Source organism: Oncorhynchus masou, chromosome 27, assembly GCF_036934945.1.
Source record: "Oncorhynchus masou masou isolate Uvic2021 chromosome 27, UVic_Omas_1.1, whole genome shotgun sequence".
Classification (NCBI taxonomy): domain Eukaryota; kingdom Metazoa; phylum Chordata; class Actinopteri; order Salmoniformes; family Salmonidae; genus Oncorhynchus; species Oncorhynchus masou.
In genome coordinates this window covers 53451843-53473041 of record NC_088238.1, presented here as the reverse complement: position 1 = coordinate 53473041, position 21199 = coordinate 53451843, and the positions used below count along the sequence as shown (strand labels likewise).

Below are 21199 nucleotides of genomic sequence, written 5' to 3'. Positions count from 1 at the left end.
ATGTGATTTTCTGGATTTTTTTCTTCTTCCATTTTTGTCTGTCATAGTTGAAGTGTACCTATGATGAAAATTACAGGCCTCTCTCATCATTTTAAGTTGGAGAACTTGCACAATTGGTGGCTGACTAAATACTTTTTTTGCCCCACTGTATCATGCCTCACCTCTCCAGCAGATGTGTGGTGAGAGTTCTGGAACAAAATGTCTGCTGTGCGTTACTAAACTTTGATGATCTTCATCATATGACACTCATAGGACTTCATGTTACACAATACATGTATGTTTTGTTCGATAAAGTTCATACACTGCTCAAAAAAATAAAGGGAACACTAAAATAACACATCCTAGATCCGAATGAATAAAATATTCTTATTAAATACTCTTTTCTTTACATAGTTGAATGTGCTGACAACAATCACACAATTATCAATGGAAATCAAATTTATCAACCCATGGAGGTCTGGATTTGGAGTCACTCAAAATGAAAGTGGAAAACCACTACAGGCTGATCCAACTTTGATGTAATGTCCTTAAAAAAGGTCAAAATGAGGCTCAGTAGTGTGTGTGGCCTCCACGTGCCTGTATGACCTCCCTACAATGCCTGGGTATGCTCCTGATGAGGTGACGGATGGTCTTCTGAGGGAACTCCTCCCAGACCTGGACTAAAGCATCCACAAACTCCTGGACAGTCAGTCTGTGGTGCAACGTGGCGTTGGTGTATGGAGCGAGACATGATGTCCCAGATGTGCTCAATTGGATTCAGGTCTGGGGAACGGGCGGGCCAGTCCATAGCATCAATGCCTTCCTCTTGCAGGAACTGCTGACACACTCCAGCCACATGAGATCTAGCATCGTCTTGCATTAGGAGGAAGCCAGGGCCAACCGCACCAGCATATGGTCTCACAAGGGGTCTGAGGATCTCATCTCGGTACCTAACGACAGTCAGGCTACCTCTGGCGAGCACATGAAGGGCTGTGCGACCACCCCCCAAAGAAATGCCACCCCACACCATGACTGACCCACCGCCAAACCGGTCATGCTGGAGGATGTTGCAGGCAGGAGAACGTTCTCCACGGCTACTCCAGACTCTGTCACGTCTGTCACGTGCTCAGTGTGAACATGCTTTCATCTGTGAAGAGCACAGGTCGCCAGTGGCGAATTTGCCAATCTTGGTGTTCTCTGGGAAATGCCAGACGTCTGGCACGGTGTTGGGCTGTAAGCACAACCCCCACCTGTGGACATCGGGCCCTCATACCACCCTCATGGAGTCTGATTCTGACCATTTGAGCAGACACATGCACCTTTGTGGCCCGCTGGAGGTCATTTTGCAGGGCTCTGGCAGTGCTCCTCCTTGCACAAAGGCGGAGGTAGCGGTCCTGCTGCTGGGATGTTGCCCTCCTACGGCCTCCTCCATGTCTCCTGATATACTGGCCTGTCTCCTGGTAGCGCCTACATGCTCTGGATACTACGCTGACGGACACCGCAAACCTTCTTGCCACAGATCGCATGGATGTGCCATCCTGGATGAGCTGCACTACCTGAGCCACTTGTGTGGGTTGTAGACTCTCTCATGCTACCACTAGAGTGAACGCACCGTCAGCATTCAAAAGTGACCAACACATCAGCCAGGAAGCATAGGAACTTTGAAGTGGTCTGTGGTCCCCACCTGCAGGACCACTCCTTTATTGGGGGTGTCTTGCTAATTGCCTATAATTTCCACCTGTTGTCTATTCCATTTGCACAACAGCATTTGAAATTTATTGTCAATCAGTGTTGCTTCCTAAGTGGACAGTTTGATTTCACAGAAGTGTGATTGACTTGGAGTTACATTGTGTTGTTTAAGTGTTCCCTTTATTTTTTTGAGCAGTGTATTTATAAACAAAAATCTGAGTTTACATTGTCACGTTATGTTTAGTGGTTCCAAAACATCCTGTTATTTTGCAGAGAGCCACATCAATTTACAGAAATACTCTGAATAAACATTGATAAAAGATACAACTATTATGCATGGAATTATAGATACACTTCTCCTTAATGCAACCGCTGTGTCAGATTTCAAAAAAAGCTTTACCGAAAAAGCACACCATGCAATAATCAGAGTACAGTGCTCAGACAACAAATCAAGCCATACAGATACCCGCCATGTTGTGGATGTAACAGATGTGAAATGGCTAGCTAGTTGGCGGTGGTGCGCGCTAATAGCTTTTCAATCGGTGACGTCACTTGTTCTGAGACCTTGAAGACCCGGGGCTTTTGTGGAGCGATGGGTAACGATTTTTTAATTTTTTTATTTTACCTTTATTTCACTAGGCAAGTCAGTTAAGAACAGATTCTTATTTTCAATGACGGCCTAGGAACAGTGGTTTAACTGCCTGTTCAGGGGCAGAATGACAGATTTGTACCTTGCCAGCTCGGGGGTTTGAACTTGCAACCTTCCGGTTACTAGCCCAACGCTCTAACCACTAGGCCACCACCCTGCCGCCCCAACAATGCTTCGTGGGTGTCAGTTGTTGATGTGTGCAGAGGGTCCCTGGTTCGAGCCCGGGTATGGGCGAGGGGACGGACTAAAGATATACTGTTACATGGAGTCAACAGAAGTCAGAGATAACATTATAAATATTCATTTACCTTTGCTCTTCATCAGAATGCACTCCCAGGAATCCCAGTTCTATTTGTTGATTTGTTCGATAAATTCCATCATTTATGTCCAAATGCCTCCTTTTTGTTCGCACGTTTAGCCCAGTAATCCCAATTCATGACGCGCAGGCCAGACAAAGTCAAAAAGTTCCGTTACAGTCCGTAGAAACATGTCAAACGAAGTATAGAATCAATCTTTAGGATGTTTTTAACATGAATCTTCAATAATGTTCCAACCGGAGAATTCCTTTGTCTTCAGAAATGCAATGGAACGCAAGCTAACTCTCACGTGAACACGCGTGACCAGCTCATGCCACTCTGCCAGACCACTGACTCATTCAGCTCCCATTCCCCCCTCCTTCACAGTAGAAGCATCAAACAAGGTTCTAAAGACTGTTGACATATTGTGGAAGCTTTAGGAAGTGCAATTTGACCCCATAGACACTGTATATTTGATAGGCAAAGAGTTGAAAAACTTCAAACTTCAGATTTCCCACTTCCTGGTTGGATTTTTTCTCAGGTTTTTGCCTGCCATATGAGTTCTGTTATACTCACAGACAGCGTTCAAACAGTTTTAGAAACTTCAGAGTGTTTTCTATCCAAATCTAATAATATGCATATATTAACACCTGGGTTTGAGTAGCAGGCACTTTACTCTGGGCACCTTTATTCAGCCAAGCTACTCAACACTGCCCCCAGCCATAAGAAGTTTAAGCTAGTTAGGGAGATATGAGTCTTCAGCTTCAGTGATTTTTGCAGTTCGATTTTTGCAGAGAACTGGAAGGAAAGGCGGCCAAAGGAAGAATTGGCTTTGGGGGTGACCAGTGAAATATACCTGCTGTTAAAGCCTACTGGTATTGTAAGTATAAAAGCAAAGCTTGCTTGCATATAATAACGTAGTGTAATGGGGTAATGTCTTAGTGTGGGGTGGGAAGAATGCAATACATGACCTTGTATGAGGAACAAATCAAGTTATTTTTGGAACACGTGCTCTAAAGCTGTGTTCACATTGGCAGTTTTGAAGTGACTCAAATCCTATTTATTTGCATATCTAAATCGAATCTGTTCTTTTTCCTGCAGTCTGACCAACCAAAAAGCACATGAAATCGGATTTTTAAGCCACGTTTGATTTGAAGTCAGATACAAATCTGATTCCTGGCCATGTGACTTGTGTCTGAACGGTCAAATCTGATTTATTTTTCCTCAAGTGGTTTTTAGACTGTTATTTTGAATATCTTGTTGTATGCTAGCAACTCTGTTGACAGTTTGACACGAACTTGTGGTAGCTAACTAGCTTGTTAATTGTTTACAAAAAAATGGTGAATGTGCTAGAAAGCTACCCAGATAGCTAGTTGACTGCTGTGGCTAGCTAGCTAGTTGACTGCTGTGGCTAGCTAGCTAGTTGACTGCTGTGGCTAGCTAGCTATGGGAATACCCTTTTTCAGCTTCAGACAAATGCCTACCTCTCACTTGTTTTTTAATAGAGGTATGGGTCCCACTACTGGGCTAACTGTGTGGCAGCAGCACCTCTGTCATCCTGATTTCACTGACTGATGGTTAAAGGCTTTGAGGTCTCTCGCACTTGCTCTCTCTCGCTCTCTCTCGCTCTCTCTCTCGCTCTCTCTCTCGCTCTCGCTCTCGCTCTCTCCCGCTCTGAGCCCCTGTGTATGTTTGTGTAAGACTGCTTGTGAAGCCTGTAATTGAGTGTGTCCACCCACCTCTCTGCAGCAGAATCAGTCAAGGGAAGAAGGCTTCTTTCTTTTGTGACACACACTTCGGCTGCAGAGCCATCGTCCATTCCTATGCAAACCATACACCAAAGATCACCATTTTTGCTGGTGCAGAAACACGCACACAAACATGACACGCACACAAACATGACACGCACACAAACATGACATGCACACAAACATGACACACACACACACACACACACACACACACACACACACACACACACACACACACACACACACACACACACACACACACACACACACACACACACACACACACACAAACCCTCCATCTCTACCCACTAGGAAAGTGGAGACCTAATGCACATACATACACACTATCTAAAAGCAATCAAACCTCAGAGCTAATGTGAATTCCTGGGATCCCGAACCAGAACATACAGATGTAGGATCTTAATCTGATCACCCTGATGCAGGAGAGCTTTCCTGCAATGCAAGAAATGTAAAACTTGTAGTAAAACTTGTAGTATTTGTGGTTTAAAAAGGCAAACTGTCTCAAATGAAGATCCAAAATTTGTATGCTCTAACCTCATCTCCCCACTGTGCTTAATAACAGTTCAGTTGGGCCTATTTTATCTCCTGACTGGTGACAAAAGTTGTATTTCATTACCCCATAAATGTGGCAACAGTGTGACCTCATGGAATGCACTCTCTCTCTGGCTTGTGTGTGTCTGTGTGTCTGTGTGTATGGGGAAGGTAGGCATGAGGATTTGTTGCCATCCCGCTGAGCAGTACCTAACTAAAATAGCATACTAAGAAAAAAACAGAATGTGGAACCACAGGGTGAGATGATTGACATGCCTTGTATTCTTTCCCCTGTGTGCAAGTTAATGACTGCAATGCTATTTCAGGAAGTGATAAGATGTGGTTTTCCGGGTGAAAGGGGGTTATTGCAAGACTGACAGTTGTATCAGCTGCTTGTTGTCTGTGGGTTTTTATCAGTCACATCCCATACGGTAAAAAAATATTTCAAATACATGTATATTTGTTACATCTTTGCTCAACTGCATGTAAAGCCTGTAAATGTATTCCAGATATACATGGCTATGACATCTAGTCTACATGGTGGCCAAATTTTACTTCTTAAATGACTCTTTATGTATTGTTCAATGGAGATACTTTTTCTGGCCAACAAGCCAAAACGTTGGCAGTGATATATAATTAAATTCTGATGGTGAGGAAAAAAATGGTAATCTGAATCAGGGTTCGTTTCCAGAGAGAACTCTATAGACATCAAGAAAGTCAGTTGATTATTAACAGGTTTTTCCAACACTTTTGATAAACAGGGCGAAATAGAAATAGGCCTTGAACAATTAGGATCAGATTGATCTCCCCCTTTAAATAAAGTATGAACCGTGTCTGCCTTCCAAGCAATGGGAACCTCCCCAGAAAGGAGAGACAGGTTAAACAGGTTGGAGATATAGGCTTGGCAATGATAGGGGCAGCAACGTTAAAGAAGAAAGGGTCTAAACCATCTGACCCAGATGTTTTTTGGGGGTCAAGTTTCAAGAGCTCCTTTAGCACCTTGGATTCAGTGACTGGCTGCAGGGAGAGACGTTGTTGCGGGGCAGGGAAGAAGAGGGAGAAGCATTGGGGATAGTCGCATTAGAAGGGGTGGGAGATGAGGAAATGTTGGACGGGCAAGGAGGCATGTCTGAGTCAAATAGGAATCCTGACTTAATGAAGTGGTGGTTAAAGAGCTCAGCCATGTGCTTTGTTGTCAGTAACAACCACATCATCAATTTTAAGGGGCATGGGCATCTGTGAGGAGGAGGTTTTATTCTTCAGGTCTTTAACCATTTTCCAGAACTTCTTGGGGTTAGACCCACAGAGAGAGTACTATACTTTATGGGCAACATGGTCTCATTAGAATATGTCAGAATAGTGATGCTGAACCATTGTAGTTATACTGTATGTCACTTGATCTGTTGGTTTGCTGGAGTATGCTGTTTTCAAATGTAACTTAACCACAATCCATCAGTATCCAGACATGTTATTGTTCTAATTCCATTGTTTTGTTTTAGTCAACATTTCCTGTATACTTCCTGGATATCTTGCATAACTAGATCAGAGCGACATACGACTATTACTGGCAACCATTCAAAGCCTGCAACAATTTTTTTGCTTCCTTACTATGCTCTCATTTCTTTGTACAGGAGTTGCATTTCTTGGGTGAAATGTGTTTCTGTGCAATACCTTTTAATCTTCTCTGTCTTCACGTTCTTTGTTTTGTGCCTAGGAGTGCATCTGAATTGGGAAGAGAGGGTAGAGGACAAAGAACAGTGGGAAACCAGAGGAAGAGAGGAGGAGGAGAAAAATGGAGGCCATATCTTTAGATCAGTCTGCGACGGTGGATGAGCTGGTGGAAGCATGCATCCAAGCCTTTGGTCAGTCAGTCTCTTTATTTGTCCGTGAGCATATATAATATATACATATCAAATATACATGCTACTCAATGTCTAAATAAACAACATATACTCTTATATACTCAGAATAACATTTCCAGATTGCAAGGAGAAGAAGATAAATAATATATAGTTTCCCATATGTCCATGCTAATGTTGTCGGTCTCAAATCAATAAGAATTGGTTGTCTTATTTGCAGTAAGACTTGTAAAATTTGTCTGAAAGGACTTACAGGGGCTGTTGAGTGATGAGCACTGCGTCTGTCCTCTTTCAGATGAGACGGGCACTTTGAAGGACCCCTCCCTAGTGCGTATGTTTCTTATGATGCACCCTTGGTACCTTCCCTCCACCGACATGGCAAAGAAACTACTGCTCAAGTATCCTTCACCATTTTTATTTGACCTTTATTTATCCAGGCAAGTTAAGAACAAATTTTTATTTTCAATGACGGCCTAGGGACAGTGGGTTCTGCCTGTTAAGGGGCAGAACGACAGATTTGTCATCTCGGGGAGTTGAACTTGCAACCTTCTGGTTACTAGTCCAACGCTCTAACCACTAGGCTACCCTGCCGCCCCACCATTAGGCACCTGCTTACGGCTTATCACGTCTTGTCAGCTACTGTAAGATCAACAGATACTCTTTAAGGTGCCAGTGAATGGATTGGAATGGAAAGGGTAAGATGGATGGAATGTTCCTAGCGGGCAAAACTGGTTGCGATGTCGTCTTTTGTTGTCAGGCCATGGTTAGGTTGTGTGCTGATTGTAAAAGGGTGTTTTAGTAGGTGTTTTATGTACCTTAACTGTTGATCAGATCACAGGAGGACAGCTGCACTGCTGAGCTCAGGACAAGAATCTGCCACTTGGTGAAGTAAGACACGTTCACAATTGCTTTTGTTAATAGGTTGGGGAAGTTTCTTAATGGCTTACCTCTCCCTCACTATGTCTCCGTGTTTCTCTCTTTCCATTCCCTCCCTCTCTCTCTCCCTCTCTCTAGGTACTGGATCAGTGAGTTCCCAGCGGAGTTCAATCTAAACCCAGAGCTGGCAGAGCAGATCAAAGACCTCAAGGACCTCTTGACCACTGAGGGGAACGAGCGCCAGAGTCAGCTCATCGACATCGACAGCGTGTACGTGTCCCCACGTTACACTTCACTAAAGTGTGTGTGTTTGTGTCTATGAAGTGTGTCCCCTTTCTACTGTAATTTCTCCCTCCACCAGCTTCCACCAGTGTGTAAGTGTCCCCATGTTACACACATTTCAAAGTGATTTTGCCGTATAAGAAATACTCAACGGAGATCTAAAAAACAAAACCGCATTAAAACAGACGATGGTTTATTAAACAGCAGGAAGTTCAGTGCCTCTGTTCCCAGGCCTGTTTTCTTTACGGGTCATCTGTCTGTCTGTGACCCTGGTATCCCTAGTTGGTCATTAGGGTATATCTATTGCTATGGTGTGCTTTCATGGGACAGCAGAGTTTCATAAACAGTTGTATTTCTTCTCTTGCATCTTCTGTGGTGTCTTCTTTCATCCTCGTTTCATTGCAGAGACTTGATTCAGCATGCTGTATTTTGTTAGCCTGGGATGCAAAACTGAATATCGCTCTGTTTCAGAAACATAGTGAAACAATGCATTATTAAGTTTGGATTCCAGGTTTGCATTTTGTGTGCTCGGCTTATATATGACAGTAACATTGTGTGCTTTTTGTCCCTCTCAGGCCGTCATACAAGTGGAAGCGTCAGGTGACCCAGAGGCAGCCATCCATGTCTAAGAAGAGGAAGATGTCTCTGCTGTTTGACCACCTGGACTCCAGCGAGCTTGCCACACACCTCACCTACCTGGAGTACAAGTCCTTCTGCAAGATACTGGTATGTGGGGCTGTGGGGAGCAGTGTGTCTGTCCACCAGATCTGGGTTCAAATAATATTTGTTTTCTTTCAGATTCTTAAACCTGCACTTGACTGAGCTTGCCTAGTGGAATGGAATTAATGGAATAGTCCCAAAAGTGAAAATCCCATCTATCTGGCACTCCAGGCAGGCTCCATGAAACACTCAAAGTATTTGAAAGAAAACACATACACATACATACTTTGAACCCTGGTTTGTTGTCCAAACTGCCTTTTGCATTGGTCATTCAACATGCTGATTTATATGTGAGTTTAACAGCTTCTTTAGGCCCACTGAATACATTACCCCCCCCCTCCAGTTCCAGGACTACCACAGCTTTGTGATGCATGGCTGCACGGTAGACAACCCCATCCTGGAGCGCTTCATCACCCTCTTCAACAGTGTGTCTCAGTGGATCCAGCTGATGGTGCTCAGCAAGCCCACCGCCCCCCAGAGGGCTGCAGTCATCTCCCACTTCATCAGGGTGGCTCAGGTACGTAGGCTGGGGCACATTGGGGTTTTCTGTCTTTTATTCAGTCTTGTTCTGAGGGAAGCTATTCGTCTGAGTGACAGTCTGTTTGTTCTATTATGTCATCTACTTGTCACGCATTGTCATGTTTGGTTGAACAATGACAGCAATGGAGCTGGCAAGAGCACAAACAGACCAGGCTACTCTGTCTCCAGGGCCGAAGCAAATGTGACTGGTTAAATTCAGACAAATAATCCCACTTGGTTATGGGTTGGTTCCTGGGCCACTTAAAGCGGTGACATGAATGGTAGTAAAGCCTCAGGGGTTGAGATGAGAGAGGAGTTCTGTCATTTTAATTTTACCTTTATTTTACTAGGCAAATCAGTTAAGAACAAATTCTTATTTTCAGTGACAGCCTAGGAGGGGGCAGAACAACAGATTTGTACCTTGTCAGCTTGGGGATTTGAACTTGCAACCTTCTGGTTACCAGTCCAACGCTCTAACCACTAGGCTACCCTGCCGCCCCAGTTGGAGAGGGATAGGGAGGACAGGGAGAGAGATGCCAAACTACCCTTACACAAAACCGGTGGTTACACTTCGATTGTTATGAACGGTGTTCATAGACAATTATTGCCCATTATTCCAAACAGAACTCATCCAAGTGTTGCCTACCAGTAGTGTTATTTTCACAGTACTGCTACTACCAGACGCGAGGCTATATTTGGATTTGTTAGAGAAGAAAGTTTAGAAGAATGTTTGGAGTGTGCCTCCCTCATTCCCCAACGCCACTCTCTCCTCTCCAAAACAAACTCTTTATGATTTATTCACTGATGCCACAGTAGGCTCACCCCCCCCCCCTTTCTCAACCCTTCTCTGCCAAATATGCCCAAGCTCAAATATCCCAGCTGGGTGCTCGCTAGCTAGATTAGCACCCCGACTGAGTTTGCTAAATAAAACACTTTGCTTTCCGAAATGTTCAAGGATCAAAGAATTCTCTCTCTGTTATTTGGGATAGTGATACATTTATATATATATATATACCCACCTAAAAGTTGGGTGGGAGTATTTTACAAAGCTGTGATCCCACTCCAATAGACCCCAGGGTAGGGTTACCTCCTTCCTGCTTCCTCGCTCTCCCTTCACACCCTCCCTCCTCTGTCACTCTGCATATCCTCCCTACCACAGCAGTATTCATATATCTTCTGATTTATTCCGGGTTTTGTCTGAATTAGCTAATTTTCTCTGGAGTCTTTCTTGCACTTATTTTCTCTCTTCTCTCTTCTCCCGTAACGTCTCATCATTATCCGTAGGCTTTTTCCCATACTTCCCTTTTTTTTGTCAACATATTGCTTGCCTGTATTTCCCATCATACAGTGGAGCAAAAAAGTATTTAGTCAGCCAGTATAACAGACACCTGTCCACAACCTCAAACAGTCACACTCCAAACTCCACTATGGCCAAGACCAAAGAGCTGTCAAAGGACACCAGAAACAAAATTGTAGACCTGCACCAGGCTGGGAAGACTGAATCTGCAATTGGTAAGCTGCTTGGTTTGAAGAAATCAATTGTGGGAGCAATTATTAGGAAATGGAAGACATACAAGACCACTGATAATCTCCCTCGATCTGGGGCTCCAAGCAAGATCTCACCCAGTGGGGTCAAAATGATCACAAGAACGATGAGCAAAAGTCCCAGAACCACACGGGGGGACTTAGTGAATGACCTGCAGAGAGCTGGGACCAAAGTAACAAAACCTACCATCAGTAACACACTACGCCACCAGGGACTCAAATCCTGCAGTGCCAGACGTGTCCCCCTGCTTAAGCCAGTACATGTCCAGGCCGGTCTGAAGTTTGCTAGAGAGCATTTGGATGATCCAGAAGAAGATTGGGAGAATGTCATATGGTCAGATGAAACCAAAATATTACTTTTTGGTAAAAACTCAACTTGTCGTGTTTGGAGGACAAAGAATGCTGAGTTGCATCCAAAGAACACCATACCTACTGTGAAGCATGGGGGTGGAAACATCATGTTTTGGGGCTGTTTTTCTGCAAAGAGACCAGGACGACTGATCCGTGTAAAGGAAAGAATGAATGGGGCCATGTATTGTGAGATTTTGAGTGAAAACCTCCTTCCATCAGCAAGGGCATTGAAGATGAAATGTGGCTGGGTCTTTCAGCATGACAATGATCCCAAACACACCGCCCGGGCAACGAAGGAGTGGCTTCGTAAGAAGCATTTCAAGGTCCTGGAATGGCCTAGCCAGTCTCCAGGTCTCAACCCCATAGAAAATCTTTGGAGGGAGTTGAAAGTCTGTGTTGCCCAGCAACAGCCCCAAAACATCACTGCTCTAGAGGAGATCTGGATGGAGGAATTGGCCAAAAACCTTGTGAAGACTTACAGAAAACGTTTGACCTCTGTCATTGCCAACAAAGGGTATATAACAAAGTATTGAGATAAACTTTTGTTATTGACCAAATACTTATTTTCCACCATAATTTGCAAATAAATTCATTAAAAATCCTACAATGTGATTTTCTGGATTTTTTTCTCATTTTGTCTGTCATAGTTGAAGTGTACCTATGATGAAAATGACAGGCCTCTCTCATCTTTTTAAGTGGGAGAACTTGCACAATTGGTGGGTGACTAAATACTTTTTTGCCCCACTGTACATCAGATAATGTATATGCCAGTCATTAAGTCGTTTGTTACAATGCCTCACACACACGACTTTAATGCAGAACATCACTTATGTCACACAGTGGAACGCTTCGGCATATCGACAAGGGACGCTGATATTCCCTGTGCTATTGATACCTGTCACTGTTAGTCAGTGTCACTGTTAGTCGGTCTTTATACAGCAGTTTAGTAGAGCCTCCAGCCTGAAAGGCTACCATAGAGCTTTGCCCATTGATTGGAGCGACCGGGCGGGTATTTGAGCTTAACCAAATAATGCCCGCTGGCAGTCCTTCCAAACAGCTGTGACCCCATTGATTTTCACTGGATGTCATGTGGGCTGAAGGGCAAGGCTTTGCCCCTACGGAGCTCCATTCACAAAGTACTACTGTAACGGTGACACAATGATTAGAATGTGTGCTGCTCTGCCTACTATTTCAGTGGTATTATTAGACAAGACCCTGCAATATTCTAGTGTAGCCAAGGAGTGCCTCTTATTGCTTCTCTCTCTCTCTCTCTCTCTCTCTGTGTGTGTGTGTGTGACCTTCCCAGGATTTTTGTTGTGTCTATCCACTCCTCTCTCCCTCTGATTTCTCTCTCTCTTCTCCTGGCTCCTTATCAATCTTTCTCCCACTTCTCCTCCTCAGTCTCTCTTAAATCTTTGTTGTCACTGGCTCTTACACCTATACTTCCCTTTTTCCCCATGTCTCTCTCTCTTGATGCTTCTCTCACACAGTGCCGCATGTCTGTCTCTCTGAATGTTCTTCTGTCTGTTAATCACTTGGAGTTCAGGTAGGTCTAGGCTAGTTAATCATTTTAAGTTCAGGTAGGTCTAGGCTAGTTAATCATTTTAAGTTCAGGTAGGTCTAGGCTAGTTAATCATTTTAAGTTCAGGTAGGTCTAGGCTAGTTAATCATTTGGAGTTCAGGTAGGTCTAGGCTAGTTAATCATTTTAAGTTCAGGTAGGTCTAGGCTAGTTAATCATTTTAAGTTCAGGTAGGTCTAGGCTAGTTAATCATTTTAAGTTCAGGTAGGTCTAGGCTAGTTAATCATTTGGAGTTCAGGTAGGTCTAGGCTAGTTAATCATTTTAAGTTCAGGTAGGTCTAGGCTAGTTAATCATTTGGAGTTCAGGTAGGTGTTCAGGTAGGTCTAGGCTAGTTAATCATTTGGAGTTCAGGTAGGTCTAGGCTAGTTAATCATGTGGAGTTCAGGTAGGTCTAGGCTAGTTAGTCATGTGGAGTTCAGGTAGGTGTTCAGGTAGGTCTAGGCTAGTTAGTCATGTGGAGTTCAGGTAGGTGTTCAGGTAGGTCTAGGCTAGTTAGTCATGTGGAGTTCAGGTAGGTCTAGGCTAGTTAGTCATGTGGAATTCAGGTACAGTAGCAAACGAAGGAAAGTAGGAGGGGTAAGACAGTACATCTCTCTCCATCTTCTCATCTCTCTCTGGTAGAAACTGCTCCAGCTCCAGAACTTCAACACTCTGATGGCCGTGGTGGGGGGGCTCAGTAACAGCTCTATATCTCGACTCAAAGACACCCAGTCACACATCAGCAACGAGACCAACAAGGTGAACTAACATCTCATGCCTTATCTACACTCCGTGCTATCGCTTTACAAACAACCTGGTGTTACCACCACTATTACGATCTGAAAACAGAAAGGATTTAGAAACGTTAGCGCATATTAACCCACATATGCCCCATCCTCTTCCTCTTCTCCTTCACCCTTCCTCCCTCCTCCATCCATCCATCCCCTCAGGTGTTCAACAGCCTGATCGAACTGGTGACGTCGTGCGGCAACTACAGCCAGTACCGACGTCGCTTCTCCGACTGCACAGGCTTCCGTTTCCCTATCCTGGGCGTGCACCTCAAAGACCTGATCGCCGTGCACGTGGCGCTGTCCGACTGGGCCGACCCGGGCAAGAGCAGGGTCAACCTGGCCAAGAGCCAACAGCTGTATGTTATCCTCCAGGAGTTGGCTCTCATCCAGACCACACCACCCAGCATCGATGCCAACACAGACCTACTTAACCTACTTACGGTTAGTGTCACATAGCCTGGTCCCAGATCTGTTTGCGCTGTCTTGCCAAGTTTGCAAACCTCTGGCAATTATCTATTACCATGGTGATCTAGAGAACATACAAGAATATGCATAATTGACAATGAAATAATATGGTTATGTATGCAGGAATTACCTTCAGTTAAGGACTTCCAAGAAAATGTTAATGAGAGAGAGGTTGGAACTTAATTAGCAGTTAAGAACATATTTATTTATATTATATATATATATATATATATAAAGAAAGAGAGAGAGAGTATATACAGTAATCTACCACAAATGAATGGAATCAATGATGGCATGTGGCTAAGAGGAGGACTGTCACTCAAAATTAGGGAATATATTGAAAGTGACCTGTTGGGAGTGCAAGGATGGAGAGTGAGCTTGATGGCCTAATAGGAATTGCAAATTCCAATAGGTTCCACTGGGAAATAACTAATGACTACCTCGAAAGGGCATTCAGATTTCTGCTATTCAAATGTATTCCCACTTCTGTTCCTCTGATGAAAATGCTTATTTTACACCGTTAGACTGTGATATTGTCATTTCCATTCCAGTGAAAAGTGATAGTGAATACTATTCATGATTCCTGTGTGTTCTTCTGGCTAAGATCCAAAGGTGTCCTGCACTCTGGCTTGCACAGTGAAAAACTATTCTCTATTTCTGGTTTTCAGCGACCCAGTGGGAAAAAACTGGTTGAATCAACATTGTTTCCATTAAAATTCAACATCCATAAACAACGTGTCATAACATAAGGGAATTTAGTTTTTTTTTTTCACCCAGCACTTAACCTAAATCCAATGACATGGTGACATTAGTGTGGAATTCACGTTAGTTGACAACTCAACCAAATGTAAATCAAATCTAGACATTGAGCTGACGTCTGTGGGTAGACTTTCTCTCTCTGTCTCTCTCTCTCTCTCTCTCACACACACACACACACATTCTTAATTGCCATTCATGATTCAACCTCCCCCATCACCCACTTCCTATTGGGATATGTAAAGGTTGATTTCCTGTCAGGTGCCTTTATTAGCCCGGTTATCTAGAGGGAGATCGATACCGCCAGGTGCTGTTTGAGTTGCATGGACTCCACATGGTGTTGAAAGCGTTCCACAGGGATGCTGGCCCATGTTGACTCCAATGCTTCCCACAGTTGTGTCAAGTTGGCTGGATGTCCTTTGGGTGGTGGACCATTCTTGATACACACGGGAAACTGTTGAGCTTGAAAAACCAAGCAGTGTTGCAGTTCGACACAAACCAGTGCACCTGGTACCATACCCCGTTCAAAGGCATTTAAATCTGTTGTCTTATCCGTTCACCCTCTGAATGGCACACAGACACAATATGTGTCTCAAGGCTTAAAAATACATATTTAACCCGTCTCCTCCCCTTTATCTACACTGGTTGAAGTGGATTTAACGAGTGACATCTTGTTCACCTGGTCAGTCTATGTCATGGAAAGAGGAGGTGTTCTTGAATGTTTTGTACCTGCTCGTCAAACATCACATTCCAAAATCCTTTTTATGCACTTCAGCATTCAGTGGTCCCGTTCTGTGAGCTTGTGTGGCCTACCACTTCATGGCTGAGCTGTTGTTGCTCCTAGACGATTCCACTTCTTGATAACTTACAGTTGACCGGGGCAGCTCTAGCAGGGCAGAAATGTTGACAAACTGATTTTGTTGGAAAGGTGGCATCCTATGACAGTGCCACTTTGAAAGTCACTGAGCTCTTCAGTACGGGCCATTCTCCTGTCAATGTTTGTCTATGGAGATCGCATGGCTGTGTGCTCGATTGTTTTCAGACCTGTCAGCAACAGGTGTGGCTGAAATAGGCAAATCCACAAACTTTTGTATATATAGTGTATATAAACAAATACAATTTATACACATCAAATAGAATAATAAGGTAACAGTTGAGAAATGAAATATTCAAGGCCTCATGTGTATGACATGGCTATTGTGTGTCCAATATTATGACATGCCAGGGTTTAATCTGCAGCAATATGCCTACGTTTTCTCCTAAAATAATCAAATCAAATCAAATTTATTTATATAGCCCTTCGTACATCAGCTGATATCTCAAAGTGCTGTACAGAAACCCAGCCTAAAACCCCAAACAGCAAGCAATGCAGGTGTAGAAGCACGGTGGCTAGGAAAAACTCCCTAGAAAAGCCAAAACCTAGGAAGAAACCTAGAGAGGAACCAGGCTATGTGGGGTGGCCAGTCCTCTTCTGGCTGTGCCGGGTAGAGATTATAACAGAACATGGCCAAGATGTTCAAATGTTCATAAATGACCAGCATGGTCGAATAATAATAAGGCAGAACAGTTGAAACTGGAGCAGCAGCACGGCCAGGTGGACTGGGGACAGCAAGGAGTCATCATGTCAAGTAGTCCTGGGGCATGGTCCTAGGGCCGCGGTTCAGTTGAAACTGGAGCAGCAGCACGGCCAGGTGGACTGGGGACAGCAAGGAGTCATCATGTCAGGTAGTCCTGGGGCATGGTCCTAGGGCTCAGGTCCTCCGAGAGAGAGAAGGAGAGAATTAGAGAACGCACACTTAGATTCACACAGGACACCGAATTGGACAGGAGAAGTACTCCAGATATAACAAACTGACCCCAGCCCCCGACACATAAACTACTGCAGCATAAATACTGAAGGCTGAGACAGGAGGGGTCAGGAGACACTGTGGCCCCACCCGAGGACACCCCCGGACAGGGCCAAACAGGAAGGATATAACCCCACCCACTATGCCAAAGCACAGCCCCCACACCACTGGAGGGATATCTTCAACCACCAACTTACCATCCTGAGACAAAGCTGAGTATAGCCCGCAAAGATCTCCGCCACGGCACAACCCAAGGGGGGCGCCAACCCAGACAGGATGACCACATCAGTGAATCAACCCACTCAGGTGACGCACCCCCCTCAGGGACGGCATGAGAGAGCCCCAGCAAGCCAGTGACTCAGCCCCTGTAATAGGGTTAGAGGCAGAGAATCCCAGTGGAAAGAGGGGAACCGGCCAGGCAGAGACAGCAAGGGTGGTTCGTTGCTCCAGAGCCTTTCCGTTCACCTTCCCACTCCTGGGCCAGACTACACTCAATCATATGACCCACTGAAGAGATGAGTCTTCAGTAAAGACTTAAAGGTTGAGACCGAGTTTGCGTCTCTGACATGGGTAGGCAGACCGTTCCATAAAAATGGAGCTCTATAGGAGAAAGCCCTGCCTCCAGCTGTTTGCTTAGAAATTCTAGGGACAATTAGGAGGCCTGCGTCTTGTGACCGTAGCGTACGTGTAGGTATGTACGGCAGGACCAAATCAGAGAGATAGGTAGGAGCAAGCCCATGCAATGCTTTGTAGGTTAGCAGTAAAACCTTGAAATCAGCCCTTGCTTTGACAGGAAGCCAGTGTAGGGAGGCTAGCACTGGAGTAATATGATCAAATTTTTTGGTTCTAGTCAGGATTCTAGCAGCCGTATTTAGCACTAACTGAAGTTTATTTAGTGCTTTATCCGGGTAGCCGGAAAGTAGAGCATTGCAGTAGTCTAACCTAGAAGTGACAAAAGCATGGATTAATTTTTCTGCATCATTTTTGGACAGAAAGTTTCTGATTTTTGCAATGTTACGTAGATGGAAAAAAGCTGTCCTTGAAATGGTCTTGATATGTTCTTCAAAAGAGAGATCAGGGTCCAGAGTAACGCCGAGGTCCTTCACAGTTTTATTTGAGATGACTGTACAACCATTAAGATTAATTGTCAGATTCAACAGAAGATCTCTTTGTTTCTTGGGACCTAGAACAAGCATCTCTGTTTTATCCGAGTTTAAAAGTAGAAAGTTTGCTGCCATCCACTTCCTTATGTCTGAAACACATGCTTCTAGCGAGGGCAATTTTGGGGCTTCACCATGTTTCATTGAAATGTACAGCTGTGTATCATCCGCATAGCAGTGAAAGTTAACATTATGTTTTCGAATAACATCCCCAAGAGGTAAAATATATAGTGAAAACAACAGCGGTCCTAAAACGGAACCTTGAGGAACACCGAAATTTACAGTTGATTTGTCAGAGGACAAACCATCCACAGAGACAAACTGATATCTTTCCGACAGATAAGATCTAAACCAGGCCAGAACTTGACCGTGTAGACCAATTTGGGTTTCCAATCTCTCCAAAAGAATGTGGTGATCGATGGTATCAAAAGCAGCACTAAGGTCTAGGAGCACGAGGACAGATGCAGAGCCTCGGTCCGATGCCATTAAAATGTCATTTACCACCTTCACAAGTGCCGTCTCAGTGCTATGATGGGGTCTAAAACCAGACTGAAGCATTTCATATACATTGTTTGTCTTCAGGAAGGCAGTGAGTTGCTGAGCAACAGCCTTTTCTAAGATTTTTGAGAGGAATGGAAGATTCGATATAGGCCGATAGTTTTTTATATTTTCTGGGTCAAGGTTTGGCTTTTTCAAGAGAGGCTTTATTACTGCCACTTTTAGTGAGTTTGGTACACATCCGGTGGATAGAGAGCCGTTTATTATGTTCAACATAGGAGGGCCAAGCACAGGAAGCAGCTCTTTCAGTAGTTTAGTTGGAATAGGGTCCAGTAAGCAGCTTGAAGGTTTAGAGGCCATGATTATTTTCATCATTGTGTCAAGAGATATAGTACTAAAACACTTGAGCGTCTCTCTTGATCCTAGGTCCACGCAGAGTTGTGCAGACTCAGGACAACTGAGCTTTGAAGGAATACGCAGATTTAAGGAGGAGTCTGTAATTTGCTTTCTAATAATCATAATTTTTTCCTCAAAGAAGTTCATGAATTTATCACTGCTAAAGTGAAAGTCATCCTCTCTTGGGGAATGCTGCTTTTTAGTTAGCTTTGCGACCGTATCAAAAAGGAATTTTGGATTGTTCTTATTGTCCTCAATTAAGTTAGAAAAATAGGATGATCGAGCAGCAGTAAGGGCTCTTCGGTACTGCACGGTACTGTCTTTCCAAGCTAGACGGAAGACTTCCAGTTTGGTGTGGCGCCATTTCCGTTCCAATTTTCTGGAAGCTTGCTTCAGAGCTCGGGTATTTTCTGTGTACCAGGGAGCTAGTTTCTTATGAGAAATGTTTTTAGTTTTTAGGGGTGCAACTGCATCTAGGGTATTGCGCAAGGTTAAATTGAGTTCCTCAGTTAGGTGGTTAACTGATTTTTGTCCTCTGGTGTCATTGGGTAGACAGAGGGAATCTGGAAGGACATCAAGGAATCTTTGTGTTGTCTGTGAATTTATAGCACGACTTTTGATGTTCCTTGGTTGGGGTCTGAGCAGATTATTTGTTGCAATTGCAAACGTAATAAAATGGTGGTCCGATAGTCCTGGATTATGAGGAAAAACATTAAGATCCACAACATTTATTCCATGGGACAAAACTAGGTCCAGCGTATGACTGTGACAGTGAGTGGGTCCAGAGACATGTTGGACAAAACCCACTGAGTCGATGATGGCTCCGAAAGCCTTTTGGAGTGGGTCTGTGGACTTTTCCATGTGAATATTAAAGTCACCAAAGATTAGAATATTATCTGCTATGACTACAAGGTCCGATAGGAATTCAGGGAACTCAGTGAGGAACGCTGTATATGACCCAGGAGGCCTGTAAACAGTAGCTATAAAAAGTGATTGAGTAGGCTGCATAGATTTCATGACTAGAAGCTCAAAAGACGAAAACGTCATTTTTTTTTTTGTAAATTGAAATTTGCTATCGTAAATGTTAGCAACACCTCCGCCTTTGCGGGATGCACGGGGATATGGTCACTAGTGTAGCCAGGAGGTGAGGCCTCATTTAACACAGTAAATTCATCAGGCTTAAGCCATGTTTCAGTCAGGCCAATCACATCAAGATTATGATCAGTGATTAGTTCATTGACTATAATTGCCTTTGAAGTAAGGGATCTAACATTAAGTAGCCCTATTTTGAGATGTGAGGTATCATGATCTCTTTCAATAATGACAGGAATGGAGGTGGTCTTTATCCTAGTGAGATTGCTAAGGCGAACACCGCCATGTTTAGTTTTGCGCAACCTAGGTCGAGGCACAGACACGGTCTCAATGGTGATAGCTGAGCTGACTACACTGACTATGCTAGTGGCAGACTCCACTATGCTGGCAGGCTGGCTAACAGCCTGCTGCCTGGCCTGCACCCTATTTCATTGTGGAGCTAGAGGAGTTAGAGCCCTGTCTATGTTGGTAGATAAGATGAGAGCACCCCTCCAGCTAGGATGGAGTCCGTCACTCCTCAGCAGGTCAGGCTTGGTCCTGTTTGTGGTGAGTCCCAAAAGAGGGCCAATTATCTACAAATTCTAACTTTTCGGAGGGGCAGAAAACAGTTTTCAACCAGCGATTGAGTTGTGAGACTCTGCTGTAGAGCTCATCACTCCCCCTAACTGGGAGGGGGCCAGAGACAATTACTCGATGCCGACACATCTTTCTAGCTGATTTACACGCAGAAGCTATGTTGCGCTTGGTGATCTCTGACTGTTTCATCCTAACATCGTTGGTGCCGACGTGGATAACAATATCTCTATACTCTCTACACTCGCCAGTTTTAGCTTTAGCCAGCACCATCTTCAGATTAGCCTTAACGTCGGTAGCCCTGCCCCCGGTAAACAATGTATGATCGCTGGATGATTCGTTTTAAGTCTAATACTGCGGGTAATGGAGTCGCCAATGACTAGAGTTTTCAATTTGTCAGAGCTAATGGTGGGAAGCTTCGGCGTCTCAGACCCCGTAACGGGAGGAGTATAGACCAGAGAAGGCTCGGCCTCTGACTCCGACTCGCTACTTAATGGGGAAAACCGGTTGAAAGTTTCTGTCGGCTGAATGAGCGACACCGGTTGAGCGTTCCTACAGCATTTCCTTCCAGAAACCGTGAGAAAGTTGTCCGGCTGCGGGGACTGTGCCAGGGGATTTATACTACTATCTGTACTTGCTGGTGGCACAGACGCTGTTTCATCCTTTCCTACACTGAAATTACCCTTGCCTAACGATTGCGTCTGAAGCCGGGCTTGTAGCACAGCTATCCTCGCCGTAAGGCGAGTACAGCGACTGCAATTAGAAGGCATCATGTTAATGTTACTACTTAGCTTCGGGTGTTGGAGGTCCTGACGAATCGTGTCCAGATAAAGCGTCCGGAGTGAAAAAGTTGTGGGTGGAAAAAAAAATATATATATATATGTGTGTGTGTGTATAACAACAGTAATTAAAAAGTAAAAACCGTAAAATTGTCAGGTAGCAAAAATAGGTTGGCAACAAAACGCACAGCACAGCAACTCGAAAACAGGTCTG

The 21199-nt window shown here is 44.2% G+C and overlaps 1 protein-coding gene across 1 annotated transcript in view; it reads left to right on the top strand.

Moving 5' to 3' along the window:
• Positions 1–13875, top strand: part of LOC135515523 (RAS guanyl-releasing protein 2-like) — a 34715-nt gene extending 20840 nt beyond the window's left edge. The window contains exons 2-9 of the mRNA XM_064939142.1: positions 6631–6778; positions 7071–7173; positions 7607–7663; positions 7790–7921; positions 8509–8659; positions 8997–9170; positions 13271–13387; positions 13579–13875. Coding sequence (XP_064795214.1) covers positions 6709–6778; positions 7071–7173; positions 7607–7663; positions 7790–7921; positions 8509–8659; positions 8997–9170; positions 13271–13387; positions 13579–13875 — 1101 coding nt within the window. The 5' untranslated portion in view covers positions 6631–6708. The remainder of the gene's footprint in view (positions 1–6630; positions 6779–7070; positions 7174–7606; positions 7664–7789; positions 7922–8508; positions 8660–8996; positions 9171–13270; positions 13388–13578) is intronic.
• Positions 13876–21199: the final 7324 nt, after the last annotated feature.